We start from the raw sequence: 19,532 nt of genomic DNA, 5'->3' as shown, positions 1-19,532 counted from the left end.
AAGGGATGAAGGTATTCACAGTGCATTTCCCCTTCTTTTGTGACTTTACAAACTCCAGAGGAAAAAGATGAACCACGGCCTTTGAACATCTATTTTGTTCTTTTTGATCTTGAGAACAGAAGTTCCGCTAGGACTGTGGTCACTCAGCAAATATTGCACAAAAGCACCACAAGTACAGTGCAACCGAATTAAGTTAGAGAGTCCAAAAGAGGAGTCAGGTGAGTAAGTGAGGTGATTAAATGATACATATTTAACGGAGATTTGCATGAGGTATGTGGTAGTAAGCCTTATTCCACTTTGATACTATAGTAATTTTAACTGAAATAGTTACTTTGTGCCATTTTTAACCCTACTGACGAAACGTAATGGAATTGTCTATCCGTCCAAGCTTAAGAAGGTAGCAGGTTACAAGTGTGCGTGGGTTTTAGTGCACAGAATCAATATAGCTCCCTGATACAGCCAATCGATGTTCCACAAGTTGATCCACAACCAGTGGCGGCTCACCGAAGGAGTACTGTGGGGTCTTGGGGCGAGGTGGGGAAGGGGCAGGGTGGGAGGGTAGTGGAGGCCGACTTACGATGGACAGGAGTAAGGTAAGTAATTAAATAAATAAAACAATTTACCTTGTGCGTGCAGCATCGCCAACTCGGCGATGCAGCACGTGCAAGGTAAATAGTTTTATTTATTTAATTACTTACCTTACTACTGTCCATCATATGTCAGACTCCACTACCACCCCACCCTGCCCCTCCCCCACCCAGCCCCATCACCCCGCAGAACTCCCTTGGCGAGCCCCCACTGTCCACAACTCAATAATATATGTTAACACATATTATTCACTTTTCTTTTTCTTTCCTTTGCCCACTAAATGCATTATTATGTTGCACTGCATGACAGATCCAATCCTTACTAGTCAACATCTAATTTATTCTTGTTGACTGTCTGCCACTTCGCTCTCATTGCCACCCTCTTGTGTAAGACACCCATGAACCACCTACGGAATCATTCAATTATATATTTCAATATAAGAACAAGATGAGAGTAGCCTACTGGACAGCTTTGTATGATCCACAGTTATCATTGATCACTTTATTACATTCTGTCTCTCTATAGTTGCTTCATGAGATGATAAAGGCAATTCTAAAACATTTATGGTGCACAGCTAACACGGGTAAGACCCGCAGGTGACCCTACACTGGACATGGCAAATTTTTAGGACCGTGTTATGCACAACTTACCTGTTACACTTGTCTTGAAGCGAGAGTATCTCCTGAGCTATGGAAGCAGTTTCCGTTTCAGCTGGAGGAAGTATGGTCTTCACGCGATGTAGCAATAAACTCAACAGACACCGCTGTCTGTCTATGTTTTTCTCATAGCGGTTGATGCACCGCAGCGACTCCAACAGGTCCTCTTGGGCTGCGTTCCTCTTGGCTCTTTCTGGCAGCTCATCTTGAAATTGGTCTAGGAGGATTGTTTCCCTTTCGATCTAGGAAAAAGAACATAAAAAAATAAACATTAAGCCCATTTCCTGTCTCGAGTAAGTGGCACCAGTGAGAGGCACTGGTGCGTTGCGCACCATATGGCAGGAGCCACAGCGAACAGTGGCTGGTGGAAATCTGCCTAGAACTGCTCTGCAGAGTTAAGCAGCAGCATCTTGCCCATTTGAATTGAATTCTGAAAAAGGTGTTGGGTTTGTGGAAAGGAAAACCTTAGGCGTCAAATAGAAAAAAAACAAAAAAGTGTCTTGTGCTCAACAAATCCCTCTGGGCAGGTCACTAACGTTTTTATAAGAGTACATTCCAATTATGACATCACAAGAAAAGCAGATTAATGTATCGGAAAATCAAACGTAAGAGGAGCAGTTAAAAAACATTCATACATCCACTGTGTCTTTGCAGTATTTGGCAGACACTGTTTACATCACAACCATGGTAACACTGGCACTCATTTTCTTACAAAACGAGGAGCCAAATGCCCCAAAAAACATAAAACTATGTGTAAAGATATCCAGGGAACTTTCACACAACGCTGTTGTTGGGCACTGAGTGGGCCACAATACAAAATCCCAGAAACATCCAGTAATTTTTTTTTCAGAGCAACTGTATCCCATCCCAGTGAAAGTTAACACTTGACAGCAGACATCTTTGTTCCTTCTTGCTATTCTCTGATACACTTCAACTGAAAGCGAGGCACCTGTTTCTTATGTAGAGTACACGGGCCAATGCACATACAAAACGTAGCAAAAGGTGTGTCAGAGAAAGATAGTGGTTGCAAATTTCTAACTTTCAGATGTTAAATTTGGAATAAAGTGCCAGACATTAAATTGGCTTCATTGTGCAGTGTGGGGGGCAAATACTAAGTAGTCTCTCTTCGGACGCAAAACATCAAGACCAAAAAAAAGTTATCATAATGAGGTATAGTTGTTGATGAAATTACTAAGGTCCCTTGATCATTCCATCCTCAGCAGGAATGATCAGCAGGACCAGGCACTTTTAATCCTGGTCCCTCGTGGAGTGCCACTTTTAGCTCATGTGTCTCATACATATGTGATGTCTCTGTTGGACCTTTATTGCTAAATCTAAACAATGAACAGCTGCAATGAACAGCTGGCTGAGCCTTCAGTGTCTGAGTCCAAGATGGGAGCAGAAAACATAAGGGTATTGCATCATCCCTCAATTTGAACATCAGTTCAAGGGTCCATTACTGAATGTAAGCAACATCACTTTCATCTGGGGCTTACACTTTTCAAATTAACAAAATATCAGAAAAAATTACCTATAAAAAAACAAGTGAAAACACCGTATTACAACATATTAGAATGAGGTTTAAGCTCCAGAATGAGATGATTGGCAGCATCCAAAAAAGACAAAAAACTAATTGCAATTCAAAGAAGTATGTCTAAACAATAACAAACAATAGTTCTCAGGGACCTTGTTTCCAGAGCTGGATCACATTCGTTTGGTCAACTATAAGTATGGTGTTTGATGGGAAGAGACTCTCCCATGCATAGTGTACAGTCATGTTCCTTGCGTGCCTGAACTATATACCTGTGATTGCGTTTTTTTTTATTTTGGTCATGCCACACATTTATACCTTGTGCACATTGACCTAGGGCCAGTCTCATGACAATGCTATGTTCTTGACCTAGAACTGAACTGTGAGGGGTGCACCAAACACAACCTCATAGTGATAGAGGCCTATCGTCCCTGTCACAGTTTTCATGTGTGGGGCGAGGTGGTGACAGCATAGTGTTGGGAAATTATAATGACAGGCTTCTTACCTATGATATATGAATGCGTGCCTACTGGGCCGTTCATCTAAAGTTTCACTGCTTGTGATGAACTCAGAAGCCTAACCGTGACGTCTTGTGTAATGTGTGTGGTGTGTGCATGTATGCTAGAAGCAGTAGTATGCATAGCAGTGTTATGTGTGTGTGCATGTGAGCTAGAAGCAGTAGTGTGTCATGCAGAAATGTTGCAGGCCTGCAGGATGCAATCTGAAAGCCCAAAGCCTAGACCAGAGTAAAGGATGGAGAAGAGGTTGGTTTTTTCCAGACAGTAAATGTGTGTTGCTGGCATGTCCTAGATGGGAGGGAGAGCCCCAGACACTATGGTGAGAAAAGAGGAACCAGGATTTCCTTAGAAGTGGAGAACAGTTTCTGAGACATGGGCCTGGAAAAGACTCTGACTGAAGGGGCCATTTGGTGGATGGCAGGGGAGACAGGATTAGGCTGGCAGTATCTGTTGATAGCGGAAGGAATCCTTTGAAGGTGCACTGATTCTTGTCTCTCATCCTGATCTCTGTGAAGAGGGGTCATAAAACTGGGTGCAGTCTGCTCCCACCTAGTTGTACTTTTGTAGTGGGTACTCTACCTGGAGACTGTTCTGCTGGGCCTAGTATTCTTGCAGATAAAATCCAGACCTGACAAGGACAAATGGAAGGGGAACCACCACAAACTCGAGTTGTGCCCACCAATTTACCTAACTGACCCTCAGCCTGCTACAAGGGGATGGCGGGGATCAAGTACCAGAAGGAGGAACCCACTAGAGCCAGGTGACGGTCTAATCAATGGAAGCCATGAGAGCACCAAGCCCCGCACACGAGAACTGTGTATTGGTGCATAAATTAATGTGTACTGACATTCTATGTTTTTTGCATCATAAAAGTACTTACCTTTTGATACACAGAGAAGCATTGGGCTGGACAATGATTTATTTGCTCTGCTGGGTTGCGTTGTATTGATTTGTGAGCCTGAGTAACCCTTACACTAACCTCTCTGAAAAGCCTGTGACTGCTCGCCTTCACTGCCACTGAGAGGTATGTGCTGTAAGTTGACCAATGTGCAGAACCACAGTAGGGCCACCCCTGGGACAGGAGAGGTAATAGTCCTCAATCCCAAACGTTTTGGCCCCAGTAGCGTCTGCCTGCCCCATTTACCTGGCTACACTTGTGGCTCAAGTGTCACACATCGAGCAACTAGTCCCCCTTGTTTGACAATAAAACACATCGAGCAACTACCACCAGTCAAGTATCACTTTTTGTCTAACCCTTCTCCCACACCTAATGCATATGGTTGCTTTGTTTAGTAATTGCATCAGCGCTGATATGATTCAAAGAGAAAACACACCAGCAAAGGGCATATCTTTGACCTCAAATGGAAGGCTGAACATTTATCGACTAGAACATGGATCTCAAGAAGGTCAGTAATTGGACTGGGGTTTCTGGTTGGCAGAGGTATACACCCTGTCCAAGAAGGAACCACCACTCTAGTCAGGGTAAGCTACATACACACTAAAAGATAAACCGTGCTCACCCTCTGGTAGCTTGGCACAGAGCAGTCAGGCTCAATGAAAATACCACAAAATGACTCCAAACAGGGTTAGAACAAGAGATTATAATTTTACGGGTAAAATAAGACCAAAACAACGACAATCCATAAATTAAACAGGAGTTATGACTTTTTAGAGATTGAATCAAAATCTAGTGGTTAGAATCAAATTTCTCGTATGGGTTACTTAAGGTCACACTGTGGTAAATCCAAAGTTCAGGGAGACCACGGTGGAGGGCAGTCTGGCTACTGGACTCATGCAGATCCATCTGAAAAAGTACATTGGATGGAGCAAGCGTCAACGTCCAAGACTCGATGAGTCAGTTCCGATCCGTGCAGACTATGAATGCTTCGTTGATAAAACCCTTCACTATTCAGGCCCTGCATTGTGGTCAAGCCGAGCTGTCCGTCATCATTGAGCTGTGCAGTCTGTCGAAGCAATGTAGTCAATCAACGCCTGCATCGGCATAGAAGGGCAATGCGTCGGTTCCAACCAGCGCAAAATCATCACTGTGCCGATTTTGATGGTTCTGTGCAGCAGAAGTTACCTTTCAAGGGCCCAGGACTGGATTGGCACCCCTTGGCAGAGCTTGACTCACAGATGGCAGAGTCCAGGTGCTGTTTCAGGGTTGAAGAAAGTATTTGATGGCCCTGAGACTACAAAACAGGGGGCAAGCCAACAATCCCTTTGAGTTACTCTGGGTTCAAGTGAGATGGGTTCAGTCCTTGTCCCCAGCAGGGCAGAGATTAGGAGGCAACAGGACAGCACAGCAAATCAGAAAATCAGTTCTTGCAGAGCAGCAGTCAGAGTGGCAATCCTTGTGGTACAGCAGTCTTGATTCCTGGCAGAGCTCTTCACAGGTCCACTAGTGAATTGTCTTGGTAGGGTCAGAGGTCCAGTACTTATACCCAGTTGTGTCTTTGGAGTGAGGGTGACTTTGAAGTGCACAGTTCCCACTTTCTTCCCAACCCAGGCTCCAGACTATCAGTAGGGGGTAATCAGCCCTTTGTGTGGGGAACAGGACACTGCATATTCAGGTGTAAATGTGAGCTCCCCCTACCTTCCTGCCCAGGAAGAGCTATCAGAATGCAGATCCACCCTTTCTGTGTTTGTGGCTGTCTAGAAGGAATGCACAAAGTGTAGCTGTCACCAACCCCAGATGTCTATTGGAGACCAGCTGCAAGGTGCACAGAGCAGTAAGAGCAGAGAAATGTCCACTTTCTAAATGTAGCATTTCTAAAACAGTAATGTTAAACTCAACTTTACCAGTAAAGAGGAGATATGAAAATGATGCAGCTATTCTTTTCTAATCAGGAATTTCAGCTTAAAAGCGTATTAAGGAATTCCCAATATTAGCCTATGCAAGGAGTAGGCCTCAAGGTAGTGAAGCACAAGTTACCACTTGTGTAACGATATATCTGTACGAGACATTAGTTAGTGATAGATTCTTTACCTTAGAATAATCCCCGGGCGTCATACTGGATCCGGAAAGTTTTGCTAGCAGTACCCCTGCGCGTCAGTAGGTGGCGTTGTGCGGCTCCGCGGCCATCGCTGGCGTTGTAAGCGCCAAGATGACATCACGGAGACTACTTAGGCGCCACCCATGCGTGCTGACGTCAGTACTGTACTAGACTTTCCGCGCCAGGAACGCAGAGCCATGCAAGAAACTGACCACTGGTGCCAAGAAACTAGGGCCCTGAAAGGGATGACCTTAACCCTAGAAATCAGTTCACAGAACGGGGAGGATGGGTGGGGCGGTAAGGAATCCCCCAGCAATACCAAACACCGGTGGTGGGTCTGCGAACAGATTACACCAGAAAGTCACGGAGAACAGAACGGCCAAAGAAACCTGACTGTCAAGGCAGTAATGCTTGGTAAACGTGGGCAGCGAGGCCCACGTAGCTGCCTGACAAATGTCCTGCAAGGGGACGCCGCATCCCGAGGCAGTAGTGGCTGCCGTTGCCCTGATAGAATGGGCACGCAGCCCCACAGGAGGCTCCTTCTTAGCCAACGAGTAACAGGCCGTGATGCAGAGAACGATCCACTGAGAGATGGTCCGTTTGTGCACAGCCCGGCCTTCTTTGGCGCCCACGTAGCCAACAAAGAGCTGGTTATCCACCCGGAAATGTGTGCGCTTCAGGTAGAACGAAAGCGCATGTTTTGGGTCCAGACGGTGGAGCCTCTCTTCCTCGTTTGAAGGATGCGGAGGCGCAAAGAAGGTGGGCAAAGTGATGGTCTGCCCGATGTGGAAGGGCGTGATAACCTTTGGCAAAAAAGAAGGACGGGTCCTTAAAACCACCTTGTCCGGATGAACAGAAAGGAAAAGAGGTTTGGAAGAAAGAGCCTGGAGCTCACTCACTTTTCTGGCAGAGGTGATAGCTACAAGGAAAGCCATCTTAAGAGTGAGAAGATGCAAAGGACAGGTATGAAGGGGCTCGAAGGCAGCGCACATCAGATAGGTTAAGACAAGATTCAAGTCCCATTGAGGCATTATGAACGGCACAGGAGGAAACGTGTGCGTAATGCCTTTCAGGAAACGGTTAACAACCGGGGACTTAAAGATAGAAGGCTGATCTGGAAGTCTCAGAAAGGCGGAGATGGCCGAAAGATAACCTTTGATAGTGCCCAGAGAAGAGCCCTGCTGGGTCAAGGGCAGGAGGAACAGAAGGACCTCAGAAAGAGGGGCAGAAAGGGGATCCACAGACTTTGCTGCGCACCATGCCAAAAATTTGTTCCACCGGCAGGCATATACCGACTTAGTGGAGGGACGCCTGGCTGCCAGAATGACATCACAGACTTCGGGAGAGGGATCGAAAGCTGTCAACTGTCGCCGCTCAATCTCCACGCATGGAGGTGGAGGCTGGACAGGTTTGGGTGGAGGTCCGTCCCCTATGGCTGCGACAAAAGATCCTCCCGAAGAGGCTGTCGGATCGGGGGATCAATCGCCATGCTCAGTAGCTCGGGATACCAGTATCTTTGTGCCCAATTCGGAGCCACAAGGATGACTTGGGCCCGGTCATGCCGATTCTTCTTCAGCACTCTGGGCAGAAGTGGTATAGGCGGAAAGGTGTACAATAGACGGCAACTCCACTCGCGATGAAAAGTGTCACCTAGCGAGTGCCGCCTTGGAAATTCCAACGTGCAGAACTGAAGACATTGCGCGTTCTCTTCTGTGGCGAATAGATCTAACCAAGGCTCTCTCCACATCTGAAAGAGACCTGCATTTGTGATCCATCAAGCACCGGCGGCTGAGTTCGTCCGCCCTGGCGTTCAGAGAACCTACCAGGTGTTGAACCATCAAGGTGATGCCTTGATGTTAGAGCCATGTCCAGAGGCGCAGAGCCTCCTGACATAGGGTCCAGGACCCCACCCGCCCTGTTTGTTGCAATACCACATGGCGGTGGTGTTGTCCGTGAACACCTGCACCACACTTCCCCGGACAGAGGGAAGGAATGCCTTCAGTGCAAGTCGGATCGCCCGAAGCTCCAACAGATTCATATGGAGCCGGGACTCTGCCGGAGACCAGAGTCCTCTGATCTCCGCCTCTCCCAAGTGCCCTCCCCATCCCAGGTGGGACGCATCCGTCACCACTGTGTGCTCCGGTTGGGGAAGGGATAGGGATCTGCCATTGACCCAATCGCGATTCGTGAGCCACCACTGCAATTGTCGTACAGTGCCCTCCGAGATCTGGACATGATCGGACAGGTTGCCCTAATGCTGCACCCACTGGAACTCCAGGTCCCACTGCAGAGCCCGCATATGCCATCTGGCATGTTGCACCAGCAGGATGCAGGAGGCCATCCGGCACAGGGGCCGGAGGGTCATCCTGACTGAAACCCGGGATAGAGGCTGAAAGATCGGAATCATAGCCTGAATATCCCAGACTTGCTGCTTGGGAGGATAAACCTGAAACCGCGTCGAATCCAGAACAGCTCCTATGAATGGGAGCTGCTGAGAGGGCCTCAGGTGCGACTTCGGCACGTTGATGGAGAACCCCAGCAAATGCAGGAGGTCAGACACAGTCTGAAGGTGGGAGACGACTGCCTGGGGCGAGCACGCCTTCAACAACCAGTCGTCAGAGGTAGGGGAAGACTGACACCCCTGACCTGCGCAGATGAGCTGTGACCACCGCCATCACTTTCGTGAACACCTGAGAGGCGCTGGTAAGGCCGAAGGGGAGAATGGCAAATTGAATGCTTGTGGCCTACCGTGAACCGCAGGTAACGCCGGTGAGCCAGCAGGACGAGGATGTGAAAATATGCATCCTGCAAGTCCAACGCTACCATCCAGTCTCCAGGGTCGAGGGCAGCCGAGACCTGAGCCAGAGTCAGCATTTTGAACTTCTCCTTCCGGAGGACGCGGTTGACGTTCCAGAGGTCCAAGATGGGACGCAGACCCCTTTTGTCCTTCTTGGGGACCAGAAAGTAGTGGGAATAACAACCACTCCCTACTTCCGGCCCCGGAACGCACTTGATGGCCCCCTTGGCCAAGAGGGCCGTGACTTCCTGCTGGAGAAGTACAAAGTGATCCCCTGACATGCGGTGGCACCGAGGTGGCATGGCTGGAGGGGAGGACTGAAAGGGAAGGGAGTAACCCCTGCGGATGATCTGCAACACCCACTTGTCCAATGTGATATCACGCCAGTGGGGGAGGTGGTGGTGGATCCTGCCACCCACCGGCGTGGTGTGCTCCACAAAGCTCGGATTAGGAAGGTTTGAAGGTAGAAGCAGCGGGGCGGAGGTGGACTGACCCCCACGCTGATTCCCAGACCTGCCCCTGCAGAAGCCGCATCCGTGCTGAGGCTGGTTCTGCACAGGTTTGCTGAAGGAACATGCCTGGGCGCCTCTGCCGTGGCCATGAAAGGAACCTAAACCAGGAGTGGCCGGGCTCTTTGCAGAAAGACCTAAGGACTTGGCCGTGGCTCGCGAGTCCTTAAAACACTCCAGTCTTATCGCCAAACAGGCGAGTGCCATCAAAGGGCATGTCCATGAGCGAGCTCTGGACATCAAGCGAGAACCCGGTAGATCACAACCAGACGCAGCGCCACAGTCATAGAAATCGCCCTACCCAGTGTGTCAGCGTTGTCCAAACCACACCGAATGGCGAACTTAGCCGCATCTTTACCCTCAGCAACAGCGTGGGACAGCACAGTGTGGATCTCCTCAGGACACTGAGGCAACACCTGTGGAACTGTATCCCACACCGCGTGGGAATAACGGCCCAATAAGCAGGCAGTGTTCACTGACCGCAGCCCCAAGCTGGCCGAAGAGAACAACCGCTTGCCAAACTGCTCCAGCTTCTTAGAGTCCTTATCCGGCAGAGCCGTGGGAAAGGCACTCTGTGACGTCGAGGCTTGGATGACCAGGCTCTCAGGCGTAGGATGAGTGGTCAGAAAAGCGGGGTCACCAGGCGCCAGGCGGTGACGCCTGGCGACATTCTTGTCCACAGGGGCCCCTGTGGCTGGCCATGACCAAGTGCCCAACAAGACGTCAGTGAGGGCGTCATTAAAAGGGAGCAGGGGCTCCGACGAGGTGGATGCCGTCTGCAGCACCTCAGTGAGGAGATTAGTTTTGAGGGCCACTGTAGGGAGATCAAGGTTGAGGACCTCAGCTGCACGACGGAGCACCATTGTGTAGGAGGCGCCCTCATCCATGGTAGGCGGGGGAGAGACAAACCCTGGGTCAGAGGAGATATCGAGGTCGCCGGCATCCTCCAAGTCGTCCACCCAGTCCTGCTCAGAGTCACACTGATGGGCAAGAGGGTCCTCGGACCCCTCCCAGTCGCCCTCCACCTCTGTCACGTGGGAAACAGACCGCGGCGGCAGAGCTAGAGCCGGAGAAAGAACACATGGTGTCGGAAAAGGCACCAGGAACGGCGCTGGCCAGGGCCGAGCCAGCGCCGCATCCAAATGCAGATCCCAGGTAGGAACAAAATGGTCCTGGAACCGGGGCAAGGGCGGAACAAACGGCACCCACTGCAGCGACGGAGGCGGAGCCGAGGGTGGTGCTGGGGCCGGGGCCGGCAGCGTTTGACCTTGTGGCGCCGGGGCTGGAGCCAACAGTGCAGGATCCTGTGGCGCCGGTGGCCCAACAGGATCTGGACACAGGACTGCGGGGCCCGAAGGTGCGCCGGCAGGAGCCCGAGGCCTACAGAGGCGGTCCATGGTAGCAAGAAATTCTTGTACCTGTTCAGGAGTCGCCGATGGACTCTGGTAAGGTGGGTAGGCCGTGGGACTCCTAGGCTCCACAGAAGCCGCAAGGGCAGAACCCCTGTCCCCCTCGTCCGCATCCGAGGACCGACGGGGGGACATCAGAGAGTGAACTTGCTTCTTCGACTTCTTTTTGTGTCATCTTTTACCCGAATCTGAGGGCGAAGACTTGGAGCCCGAGGAGCAACGACTGCAGACCCGCGAGCGTTCTCGGGAATGGTCCCTGGACCTGGAACGGCGCTGGTGCGAGTGCCAGACTTCCAGCAGCTTCCAGCGCCACTCCCTCAAGGCCTTCGGGGCCATGGCCTGACAGTCCTGGCAGGACTGGGAGTCGTGGTCGGTCTCCAGGCAGTAGAGGCAAATGTCGTGGGGGTCCGTCACCGACATATTGCGACGGCAGGGCCCACAAGACTTAAATCCAGGCCTCCCTACGTGCACCAAGGAGAAAAGGAGACAAAAAGTCTCAAAAAGGGTAGTCAAAAAGTGACTAAGGTACATGCTCTAACCGGATCTGCACTTGCTGGCGCGGAAAAAGAAAGAACTGATGTCAGCGCGCATGGGTGGCGCTTAAGTAGTGTCCGTCATCTCGGCACTTACGACGACACCTACAGATGCGCAGGGGAACTGCTAGCAAAACTTTCCGGATCCAGTCTGACGCCTGGGGATTATTCTAAGGTAAGGAATCTATCACTAACGTGTCTCTTTAAGATACATTTATTTAAGTGTTTAACACTACCAGGGCATGCAAAACTTACAAGTACATGTCCTACCTTATACTTACACAACAATCTGCCCTTAAGGCTACCTAGGGCCTGCAGTAGGAGTGACATGTGTATAATAAAAGGAGTGTTTAAGGCTAGTGGGTTTAAATGCCAAGTCAAAGTGGCAGTAAACTGCCCACACAGTCAATTCAATGGCAGACCTGAGACAGGTTTGAAAGGCTAATGGTTTGGGAGGCACAGTCAGTGCTGCAGGCTCACTAGTAGCATTTAGGTTAAAGGCTCTGGGTATATGGTATACCACTTTACAAGGGATTTATAAGGAAAACAAGTATGCTATTTGGGTATACACCAATATCGCCATGTTCAGTGGAGAGGCACATGCACTTAAGCACTGGTCAGCAGTAGTAAAGGGCACAGAGTCCTAAGGCCAACTAAAAGATACAGTAAAACTATGCTTTCAGAACCATGTTCAGTTTCCAGCACAAAGAAAGACCCACGCTCACCGGCACCTGAAGTCATAGATATCTTAAGTACAGCACCCATCATTGCCACAGTCAGGAGTATCCTTGCAAACTATAGGCCAATGTCAAGACTCTCATATCAAAATACAAACTTGGAAAGAGAAAGAACAAGCAACTTCATCACTATATGGAAAACCACAGATTATTCCACAACTAACCACCCTAATAATTCAAAATAATAATGGCTTTTTGCAAGTATGAAGGCAGGCAAAGAATGTACACATTCTGAAGTTGATAAACAGTACTTTTCTAGTTGAGCTTGGACAATATGTGCACAGTTGAGGTGCTTCTTTATACAATTTATACATAGTTAAATACCTTTAATTTTAAAGCAGTACAATCCAATTTTAAAACATACACATTTGTTGGAATACAATAATTTGAATCAAAGATGATAACTTGGTCTACTTATAACTGAGGGACATTTTAGTGAGAATAATTTTGCAAACTTTTGCAAATAAAATCATCCTTGCCGTGAGTGTCTAAGAAGGTGGCACATTGAACCTTTACAGGGCAGTGCCACACTTGGAAATTACTCACCTTCAACCTCAAATATAATGTATTGTGTGATATATCATACAGCATTTACCAGGACTATTTTTATGATAGCTGTCTGATTCAAGGAATTACCACACATCCTTACATCACCATTTATTCTATAAAACAGTGGTTTGATAGCATTGTATGGAAAATCTTGTCCTAAAACAGCAGATAAGGAACTTCTCTCTGCCAGGTATCCACTTTATCCAATTGTTATGTATGTAGTGTGTACCCCTTCCAGGGCCTTCCCAAATGTCACTTGGCATTTATCACCTGATATCTTGTCCGCTAAAACATACATATTAGACCAACCATCGCATTCACTTTTGACTGTTCAGTGTTATTATCTAAGTATCAATTAACAACAACACTAAAATCTAATTTCTAATAAACATTAGCAAAAGTTGTCATTCAAGAGCACTGACCACTGGCAACATGGTGGGAGTGATTATACAACAAGCATGCATAAAGCAAGAAAATATGAAATCATAATACACAATTAAACAATTTGTGTATGCATATCCAGGAAACGGTTGTATGAAAATTGAGGATAAATGAGGCAGACCTGCCCTTGATATGAATTGAAGGTGCTGCATATAAGTGTCCTTCCCCTCATACTTGGCGCTGAATAAAAGCCCACCAGCAATAACAGGGGATTCTCTAATTTGGTAAAAGCTCAAGATGACATTCATTCCAAACTTCTTACCTACAACATAAATCAATGGCCCTCTAACAGCCCAAAGCACACACCACCATGCACTAATGGTCCATGTGGTCATCCCTTTTTCACCATGTTTTTGAAGGCACACAACTCAAAATTCATGGAGGATGCCAGTAATAAATTGATGCACAGACCCAAAATGAAACTGGGTGGTCTGGTCATGCCATACCTGCCATTTTTTCTGCCAAGGCCAAATTGATTCAAAGGCTCAGTTACACAATATAGAGGGCTTTTGGTACCCAGAAATGAGAGCTTTGGAATCTAGCAAAACCCATAAATCAGGGAAATTGAGCATCCCACTAATTAGATTTCAGCAAGCTATTGTTAAAGTCCAATAAAAAATACAGTAAATTACGCTTTAGCCTTGACTGTACAGAATGGCTCCACCTCATCACGATTGTCTTTGTGTTCTTTCACCAGGTATTTCCAAATGCGGCAATACTAAACCAGATTTTACAGGTAATTCTGGCTGGTAATACAACATGAGGCTTTGGCTACAACATCAGTGATGCCATGACCCCTGCTCCAACCCGGCTTTTTACTCTGGCAAGGAAGGAGCATTCAGGGCTCCCTCCTCGCAAAAACTAATCTTCTCTTTCCCTCCCCTACCTCCAATATCCTCTTCCTTTCAAACCTGCTCCATACAGAAGCCCCAAAACACATTTACCTCTTTCTCAGAGAAGAAGATATATAAGTGTGTTAAACCCTTCAAAAATGGGAATACCATGCAGAATACGGTATGGTAAGTTCATGTCTGCATAGTTATTCCCCATTCCTAGGAATTTAACTTGTAATTGCATGGTACTGATGGAGGTTCCCACTGGTTGTTGTTAACAACGTGTGAGGCGTTTATACTCCACTAGTACAAAGCAACTCATAATGAGGTCCTTTGTGTTTCCTTATGATTGGACATAACATTCTAAGACATCAAATAAGATTGAATTGAGTAGAAGGGAATCACACTTAAAAAATTATCACTCCTTTGCAGTGATGCATGTAAACAGTAAACTATGTCACCAAAGCAAAAATAAGCAAATAAAAATGTAAGTACTATTTTGTTGATTTTAATGACCGATTAAAATATGATAAATTACAGTGCACAAACAAGCATAAATAACATGTATGTGAAGTATGCATCTGTTCTGCGTGAATCACATCAAAAGGATTTTGAAAGTGAAACATACTTAAAACAAGTCCAACCATAGAAGGAGCCAACCATGGTTAGCAACACTGTTCTGTAGACAAATAGCACTAGCTTTTTATATTCACTTTTCTCTAAGGTATATATGGTTTTTATGGCATTGAAGTAATTTAACAGTGGTCAACCCCTCTCATATATATAATCTATTGGGTCATACTGCCGCCTGTCTCTGCAATATTTTGCTTGGAAGATAAAGCACATGTGTGTGCCATCAGTGTTGGGTGTGGCTTAAAGATAGTCAACACAGACACTTAGGAGGCATGAGGGAAAATTGTGGAAGGCAACTTTAAAGCCAACATGCATAGGATCTCACAATGTTAAAGCTAGTGGGGCAGCTGGTAAAAAGTTCTTGGGATTCTAGGCTTGATTGGTTGAGACAAACATCACTTTGGGCCCGATTTTAATGTTGGACAGAAAGCCATGCGACAGCTAGTTGGAGGCTTTCTGTCCGACATTAATGGTTTCCCTCCGACCGTCGTATTACAATACTGGCAGTGAGAGGGAAACCCGCGGGGGGATTCTGTTCCACTCATAGTGCATTTCGGAGCATCGGAAGGACTCATAATCCCATAATGACGGAGGAGACAGCTACGGCTCCACCATCAGGATTATGATGTTGCTTTCAACCTGCCCTTTCATGGCGGTCCACCTGCTATGAAAAGGCAGGTGGAAAGAGACTTTGGGGGTCCTTAGCAGGGCCCCCCCCTGGCCTACAGCTATGGGGCCTTTGTAGCCCGCCACACAAGCTACAATTGAAAAATGGATGTTTCCGACCGCCCAGAGAATGGTCGCATCGAAATTCTGTGAGCAGAACCACCGACCTATGGTCGGGCTGTTCCATTCCTCAATGATGTTGGTCGGATACAAGTCCGACTGACATCATAATAAGGCCCTTAGTGTTTATTGCTTCATTGTTTAGGGAGAATAAAGACAATGGGCCTAACTTGCAGCTGCGTAATGGTAAAAAATCTCTGAATTCCGGAGGAATTCCTAAATCTGGAGTAGAATCCATCTGCACATTTGAGTCATCATTTCCTCTATTTTGTTGGTGGAAAGTTCATCAGTGGAGTGTCCTACTTATTTACAACTTACCCCAAATATTAGATGTTTTTACATCTAATATATGTCTTTGAGACCTTTGTACTGAAGACCCTTTAATATACAGCAGGAAATGAGTCTTGCATTCAAGGTTGTGATCGGATAGGTATGGAAGTGTCAGCCTATCGCCCATCCTCTTATCAATCATTTTTTCCAGAATTACAAACCTATAACTATGATGCCAGGGCCCAATTCACCATATCTAAAGGTTAAGGTAGCGTATGAAAAAATACTCAATGGAAAGAACTTTAACTTTCCAGAGATTGTCCAGGAGTCATGAACCCAAATCTCTTCATGAAATTCTAAAGCCTCTTGAATCAATCAATCAGGATGTATAAATTGCAGCTAATCACCCATACCTCTTCATATGTTGGCATCTGAAAGAGGTACTAAAGAAAGATAGTCATTTTCGCAGCGAATCCCCAGTACATCACTAATGGTGAGGATACCTTAGCACTTCTGGTTGGCTAAAGTGTCTTTGTTAAGCCCTAAACCCCTACCTGTGCGAAACGGAGTTGATCCCTTCAAACCTAGAGGAATTTTCTAGATATGCAATACATAAACGTTGCAACACAAACTATGAGCATTTAATATTCAACTTCCAAAAATAAATTTTTCTTCTCTTTGGCTTTTAATACATTCTGGAATTGCACCTGTTACGGGCTACTGATCAATCTCGATAGCTCAAATAATCAATCCAAAAGTAACACATTCCCAGTCATTTGTGTCACTCACCTGCTCACTAACAGCCTTCCACTCTTGTTTCAATTCTTCACATCTCATTTCCCATTTGTTTGTTGCCTCAAATAAAAGGTGCCATTTATTCAAGTGTATGGTAAGAGGTTTTAGAACAAGTGCTCTGTCATTTTCTGTACAAATAGCACAGAGTTCTCTAGTACTGTGTCGTAGTTTCATTAGATCTTCTTCAGTTGAATGTATATTTCTAACCATCACCTTCAAAGAAAAAGGAACATGCACAGTATGAAGCCCACAGTCAACATTTCCAAACACAGGTGATCCAGTACTATATATTACCCATGCTTTGAGACAAGTTACACATACATATATGATTCGGAAAGATATCAATCATTTTGTACATCAGGTGAATGTTAGCTTGCCCTATACCAATGTTACTAATACCTTTAAACAAAACTATCATTTGGAATGGTATTGGAAATGAGAAGTGTTGGTTGGAAAATCTGTCCTTCATTCTGTGTCAGAATGGCTTCATAATATAGTTTTGTAACAAGTCACAATTTTGCTGTTAGGTCACCATTGTGCTACATGTTTGTTTCTGGTGCTTATTAGATCAAGGCATACAGTGGGACTTGTTTATGCTATGATCCGGTGAGTGTAGACCTTTGAAGAGTAAGACAGACAAGCAGGTAATTACTCATTTACCTGCTGCTATTCTTCATTACTCTGCTTCCTGGTCTTTTTTAATTCAGTCCTACAAACATCTCCCCCTAATGCCATGTCCATGTGGATATTGTTAATCTGTAAATAGTGGAAGGGGCAAAACAGTGTATTATGGAAAGGATGAAAAGGAAAGAAAGACTTTTCCTAGTGTAGGTGACCATGTTAGGCTTTCTTCAGGAACAGTGGGGTGTGTTTCTCAACCCTGGATCTAAATTACACAAGGTCTGGAATGTGACGATGGAAAACATGACTCTAACTAAGTAACTGGGCTATGTTAGGAAATTATTAGCAACTGGTTGTTTCTCAACATGCATAATTAGAGATTTTACCGTAACAGTTAGGCCAATAAACAAAACATTTAATTGAAATATCAGTACTTTTTAAAATTATTATTACTAAAAAAACACACTTGCCTTGCTTCCGTCCCAGTTCTGCAATGCTTCCTTGTAAGATGTTGGAGTATGAGAAATAGCATCTCTGAGTGCCTTTTCCAAATCATCTAATTGTTCACCAATCTTCTGCTTACTTTGTTGATAACTTTGGTACTTTTCGGGCCAGCTGTAAATACATTTAGCCAAAATGTTATCAGTCTCAACATTGGCCCTTCATACCATGCAATACACTGCTACCACCAGTGCCATAACCTTTAGCGTAATAATCAAACATTTCTCTGAGCCATGTTTACGTCTTGTAGAATCATTACAGTTACCAAAACTGTGTTCCATTAGTAACTTAATATAAATAGATGCTTTTTCAATATATGGGAAACATGACATATACACGTATGCTGTGTGACCGTGTATCATATATACCTTTAACACACTTGGGCCCACTAGATCAATACTCGATCAGACAATAAAAATAGGAACAAGGTGTAACTCTAACACCATGTATTACTAGTTTATTTATTATCTTGCTGAAGTAACAACAATTTTAATTCAAATATAAAACTAAACAATAAAGAAAGTTATTCAATGTCATTCTCAGTGAAAACTGTTGTGCAGAATAAAGTGCAACTTCTAATGGCCACGTCAAAATGCTTAAATGAGAGTTACTCAGGGAGTTAATTATTTTTAATGGGATACTACCTGCACTTGCTGTTTTCCCCACTGGAATAGAAAGAGCGCCTGCTCAAAAAACTTTGCACGTCCAAAGTGATGGCATATTGTAAATGTTCACAAAGCACAAATAACTAAACAGATAGAAGAGGGACTGCACAGCAGATTAGAATTTTTTTTCTCCCTAAAGGTATAAGTTTCTTACTCTGGGGTTCTCACTTGGTCTACAGAGTGATCAGAGTGCCGATTTTAAATTTCATTCAAGATTTTTTTTTCCCTAGTACATCCCTAAAAACTACTCACTCCAAATATTAGACTTGTGGTTTTCTGGGGCCACTAATGTGGATTCCTTGGTGCAGACGTTTTTGGGTTGTACTTCGATGCCTCAAGGATGTATCACCTGTTGTGGATGAATCTGATATAATGTAGGTGTCCTTGGTTATTTCCTTTGCTCAAAGACTTGGACCAAATGTGCCACATACCATCAAATTTGACAGTAAACTTTCTATGAGCACTCAGGTACAGTCTGTGGTGGGCACCTGTTTTGCTCTGCTCAGGTTGCTACGGAATTTTCTCCCTCTGCTCTCGCAATCCCACAGAAGGACAGTGGTGCAAGCTTTGATCCTGTCTTGACTTGACTATGTCAATGTCCTTTACCTGGGCATTCCGGAATTTCTTCTAAACCGCCTTCAAGTGGCCCAAAATGCTGCTGCACGGGCGATCTTTCTTGCTGATCGACGCACACACACTTCCCCTCTTCTCAGAACTCTTCACTGGCTGCCGATCCGGAAAAGAATTCATTTCAAGGCTTTGGTTCTTGCTTTTAAGGCCTCTCACAACATCGGTGCACCCTATTTGAGAGCCCGCTGTCCTCACTACGTTCCGACACGTTCGCTACGGTCCTCTTCTGCTCACTTGCTCCGTACGCCCAGGTTTTACCTCTCACGACAGGGCGGACGCTCTTTTCAGGTCTTGGTATCGTCCTTATGGAACAAACTCCCGGTCAAGCTGCACCAGGAAAAAGATCTTTTCTGCTTCCGTCGCGAACTTAAGACATTGCTGTTCTAACTTCTCTCCTAGGGCCCTTTTTCTTTTCAGTTAGCACTTTAGGCTTGTGTTACAGGTCCTGTGGTCAGCGCCGGGACACTCCTGGGAGTAGCCGTGCGCTTAACAAATACCTTGTAACATAACATAACAAATCCAACCTAAAACCCT

General features: G+C 46.0%; 1 protein-coding gene across 1 annotated transcript in view; it reads right to left on the bottom strand.

The window, feature by feature from the left end:
- LOC146798868 (nesprin-2-like) overlaps nucleotides 1-19,532 on the bottom strand; it is a 1,144,883-nt gene that overhangs the window by 341,613 nt on the left and 783,738 nt on the right. The window contains exons 81-83 of the mRNA XM_085627789.1: nucleotides 17,673-17,817; nucleotides 16,576-16,794; nucleotides 1,239-1,486 (exon numbers count right to left, since the gene is read on the bottom strand). Coding sequence (XP_085483915.1) covers nucleotides 1,239-1,486; nucleotides 16,576-16,794; nucleotides 17,673-17,817 — 612 coding nt within the window. The remainder of the gene's footprint in view (nucleotides 1-1,238; nucleotides 1,487-16,575; nucleotides 16,795-17,672; nucleotides 17,818-19,532) is intronic.

Source organism: Triturus cristatus, chromosome 9 (genome assembly GCF_964204655.1).
Source record: "Triturus cristatus chromosome 9, aTriCri1.1, whole genome shotgun sequence".
NCBI lineage: Eukaryota > Metazoa > Chordata > Amphibia > Caudata > Salamandridae > Triturus > Triturus cristatus.
Note: the sequence above shows the minus strand (reverse complement) of the source record. Positions and strands in the feature narration are given on the sequence as shown.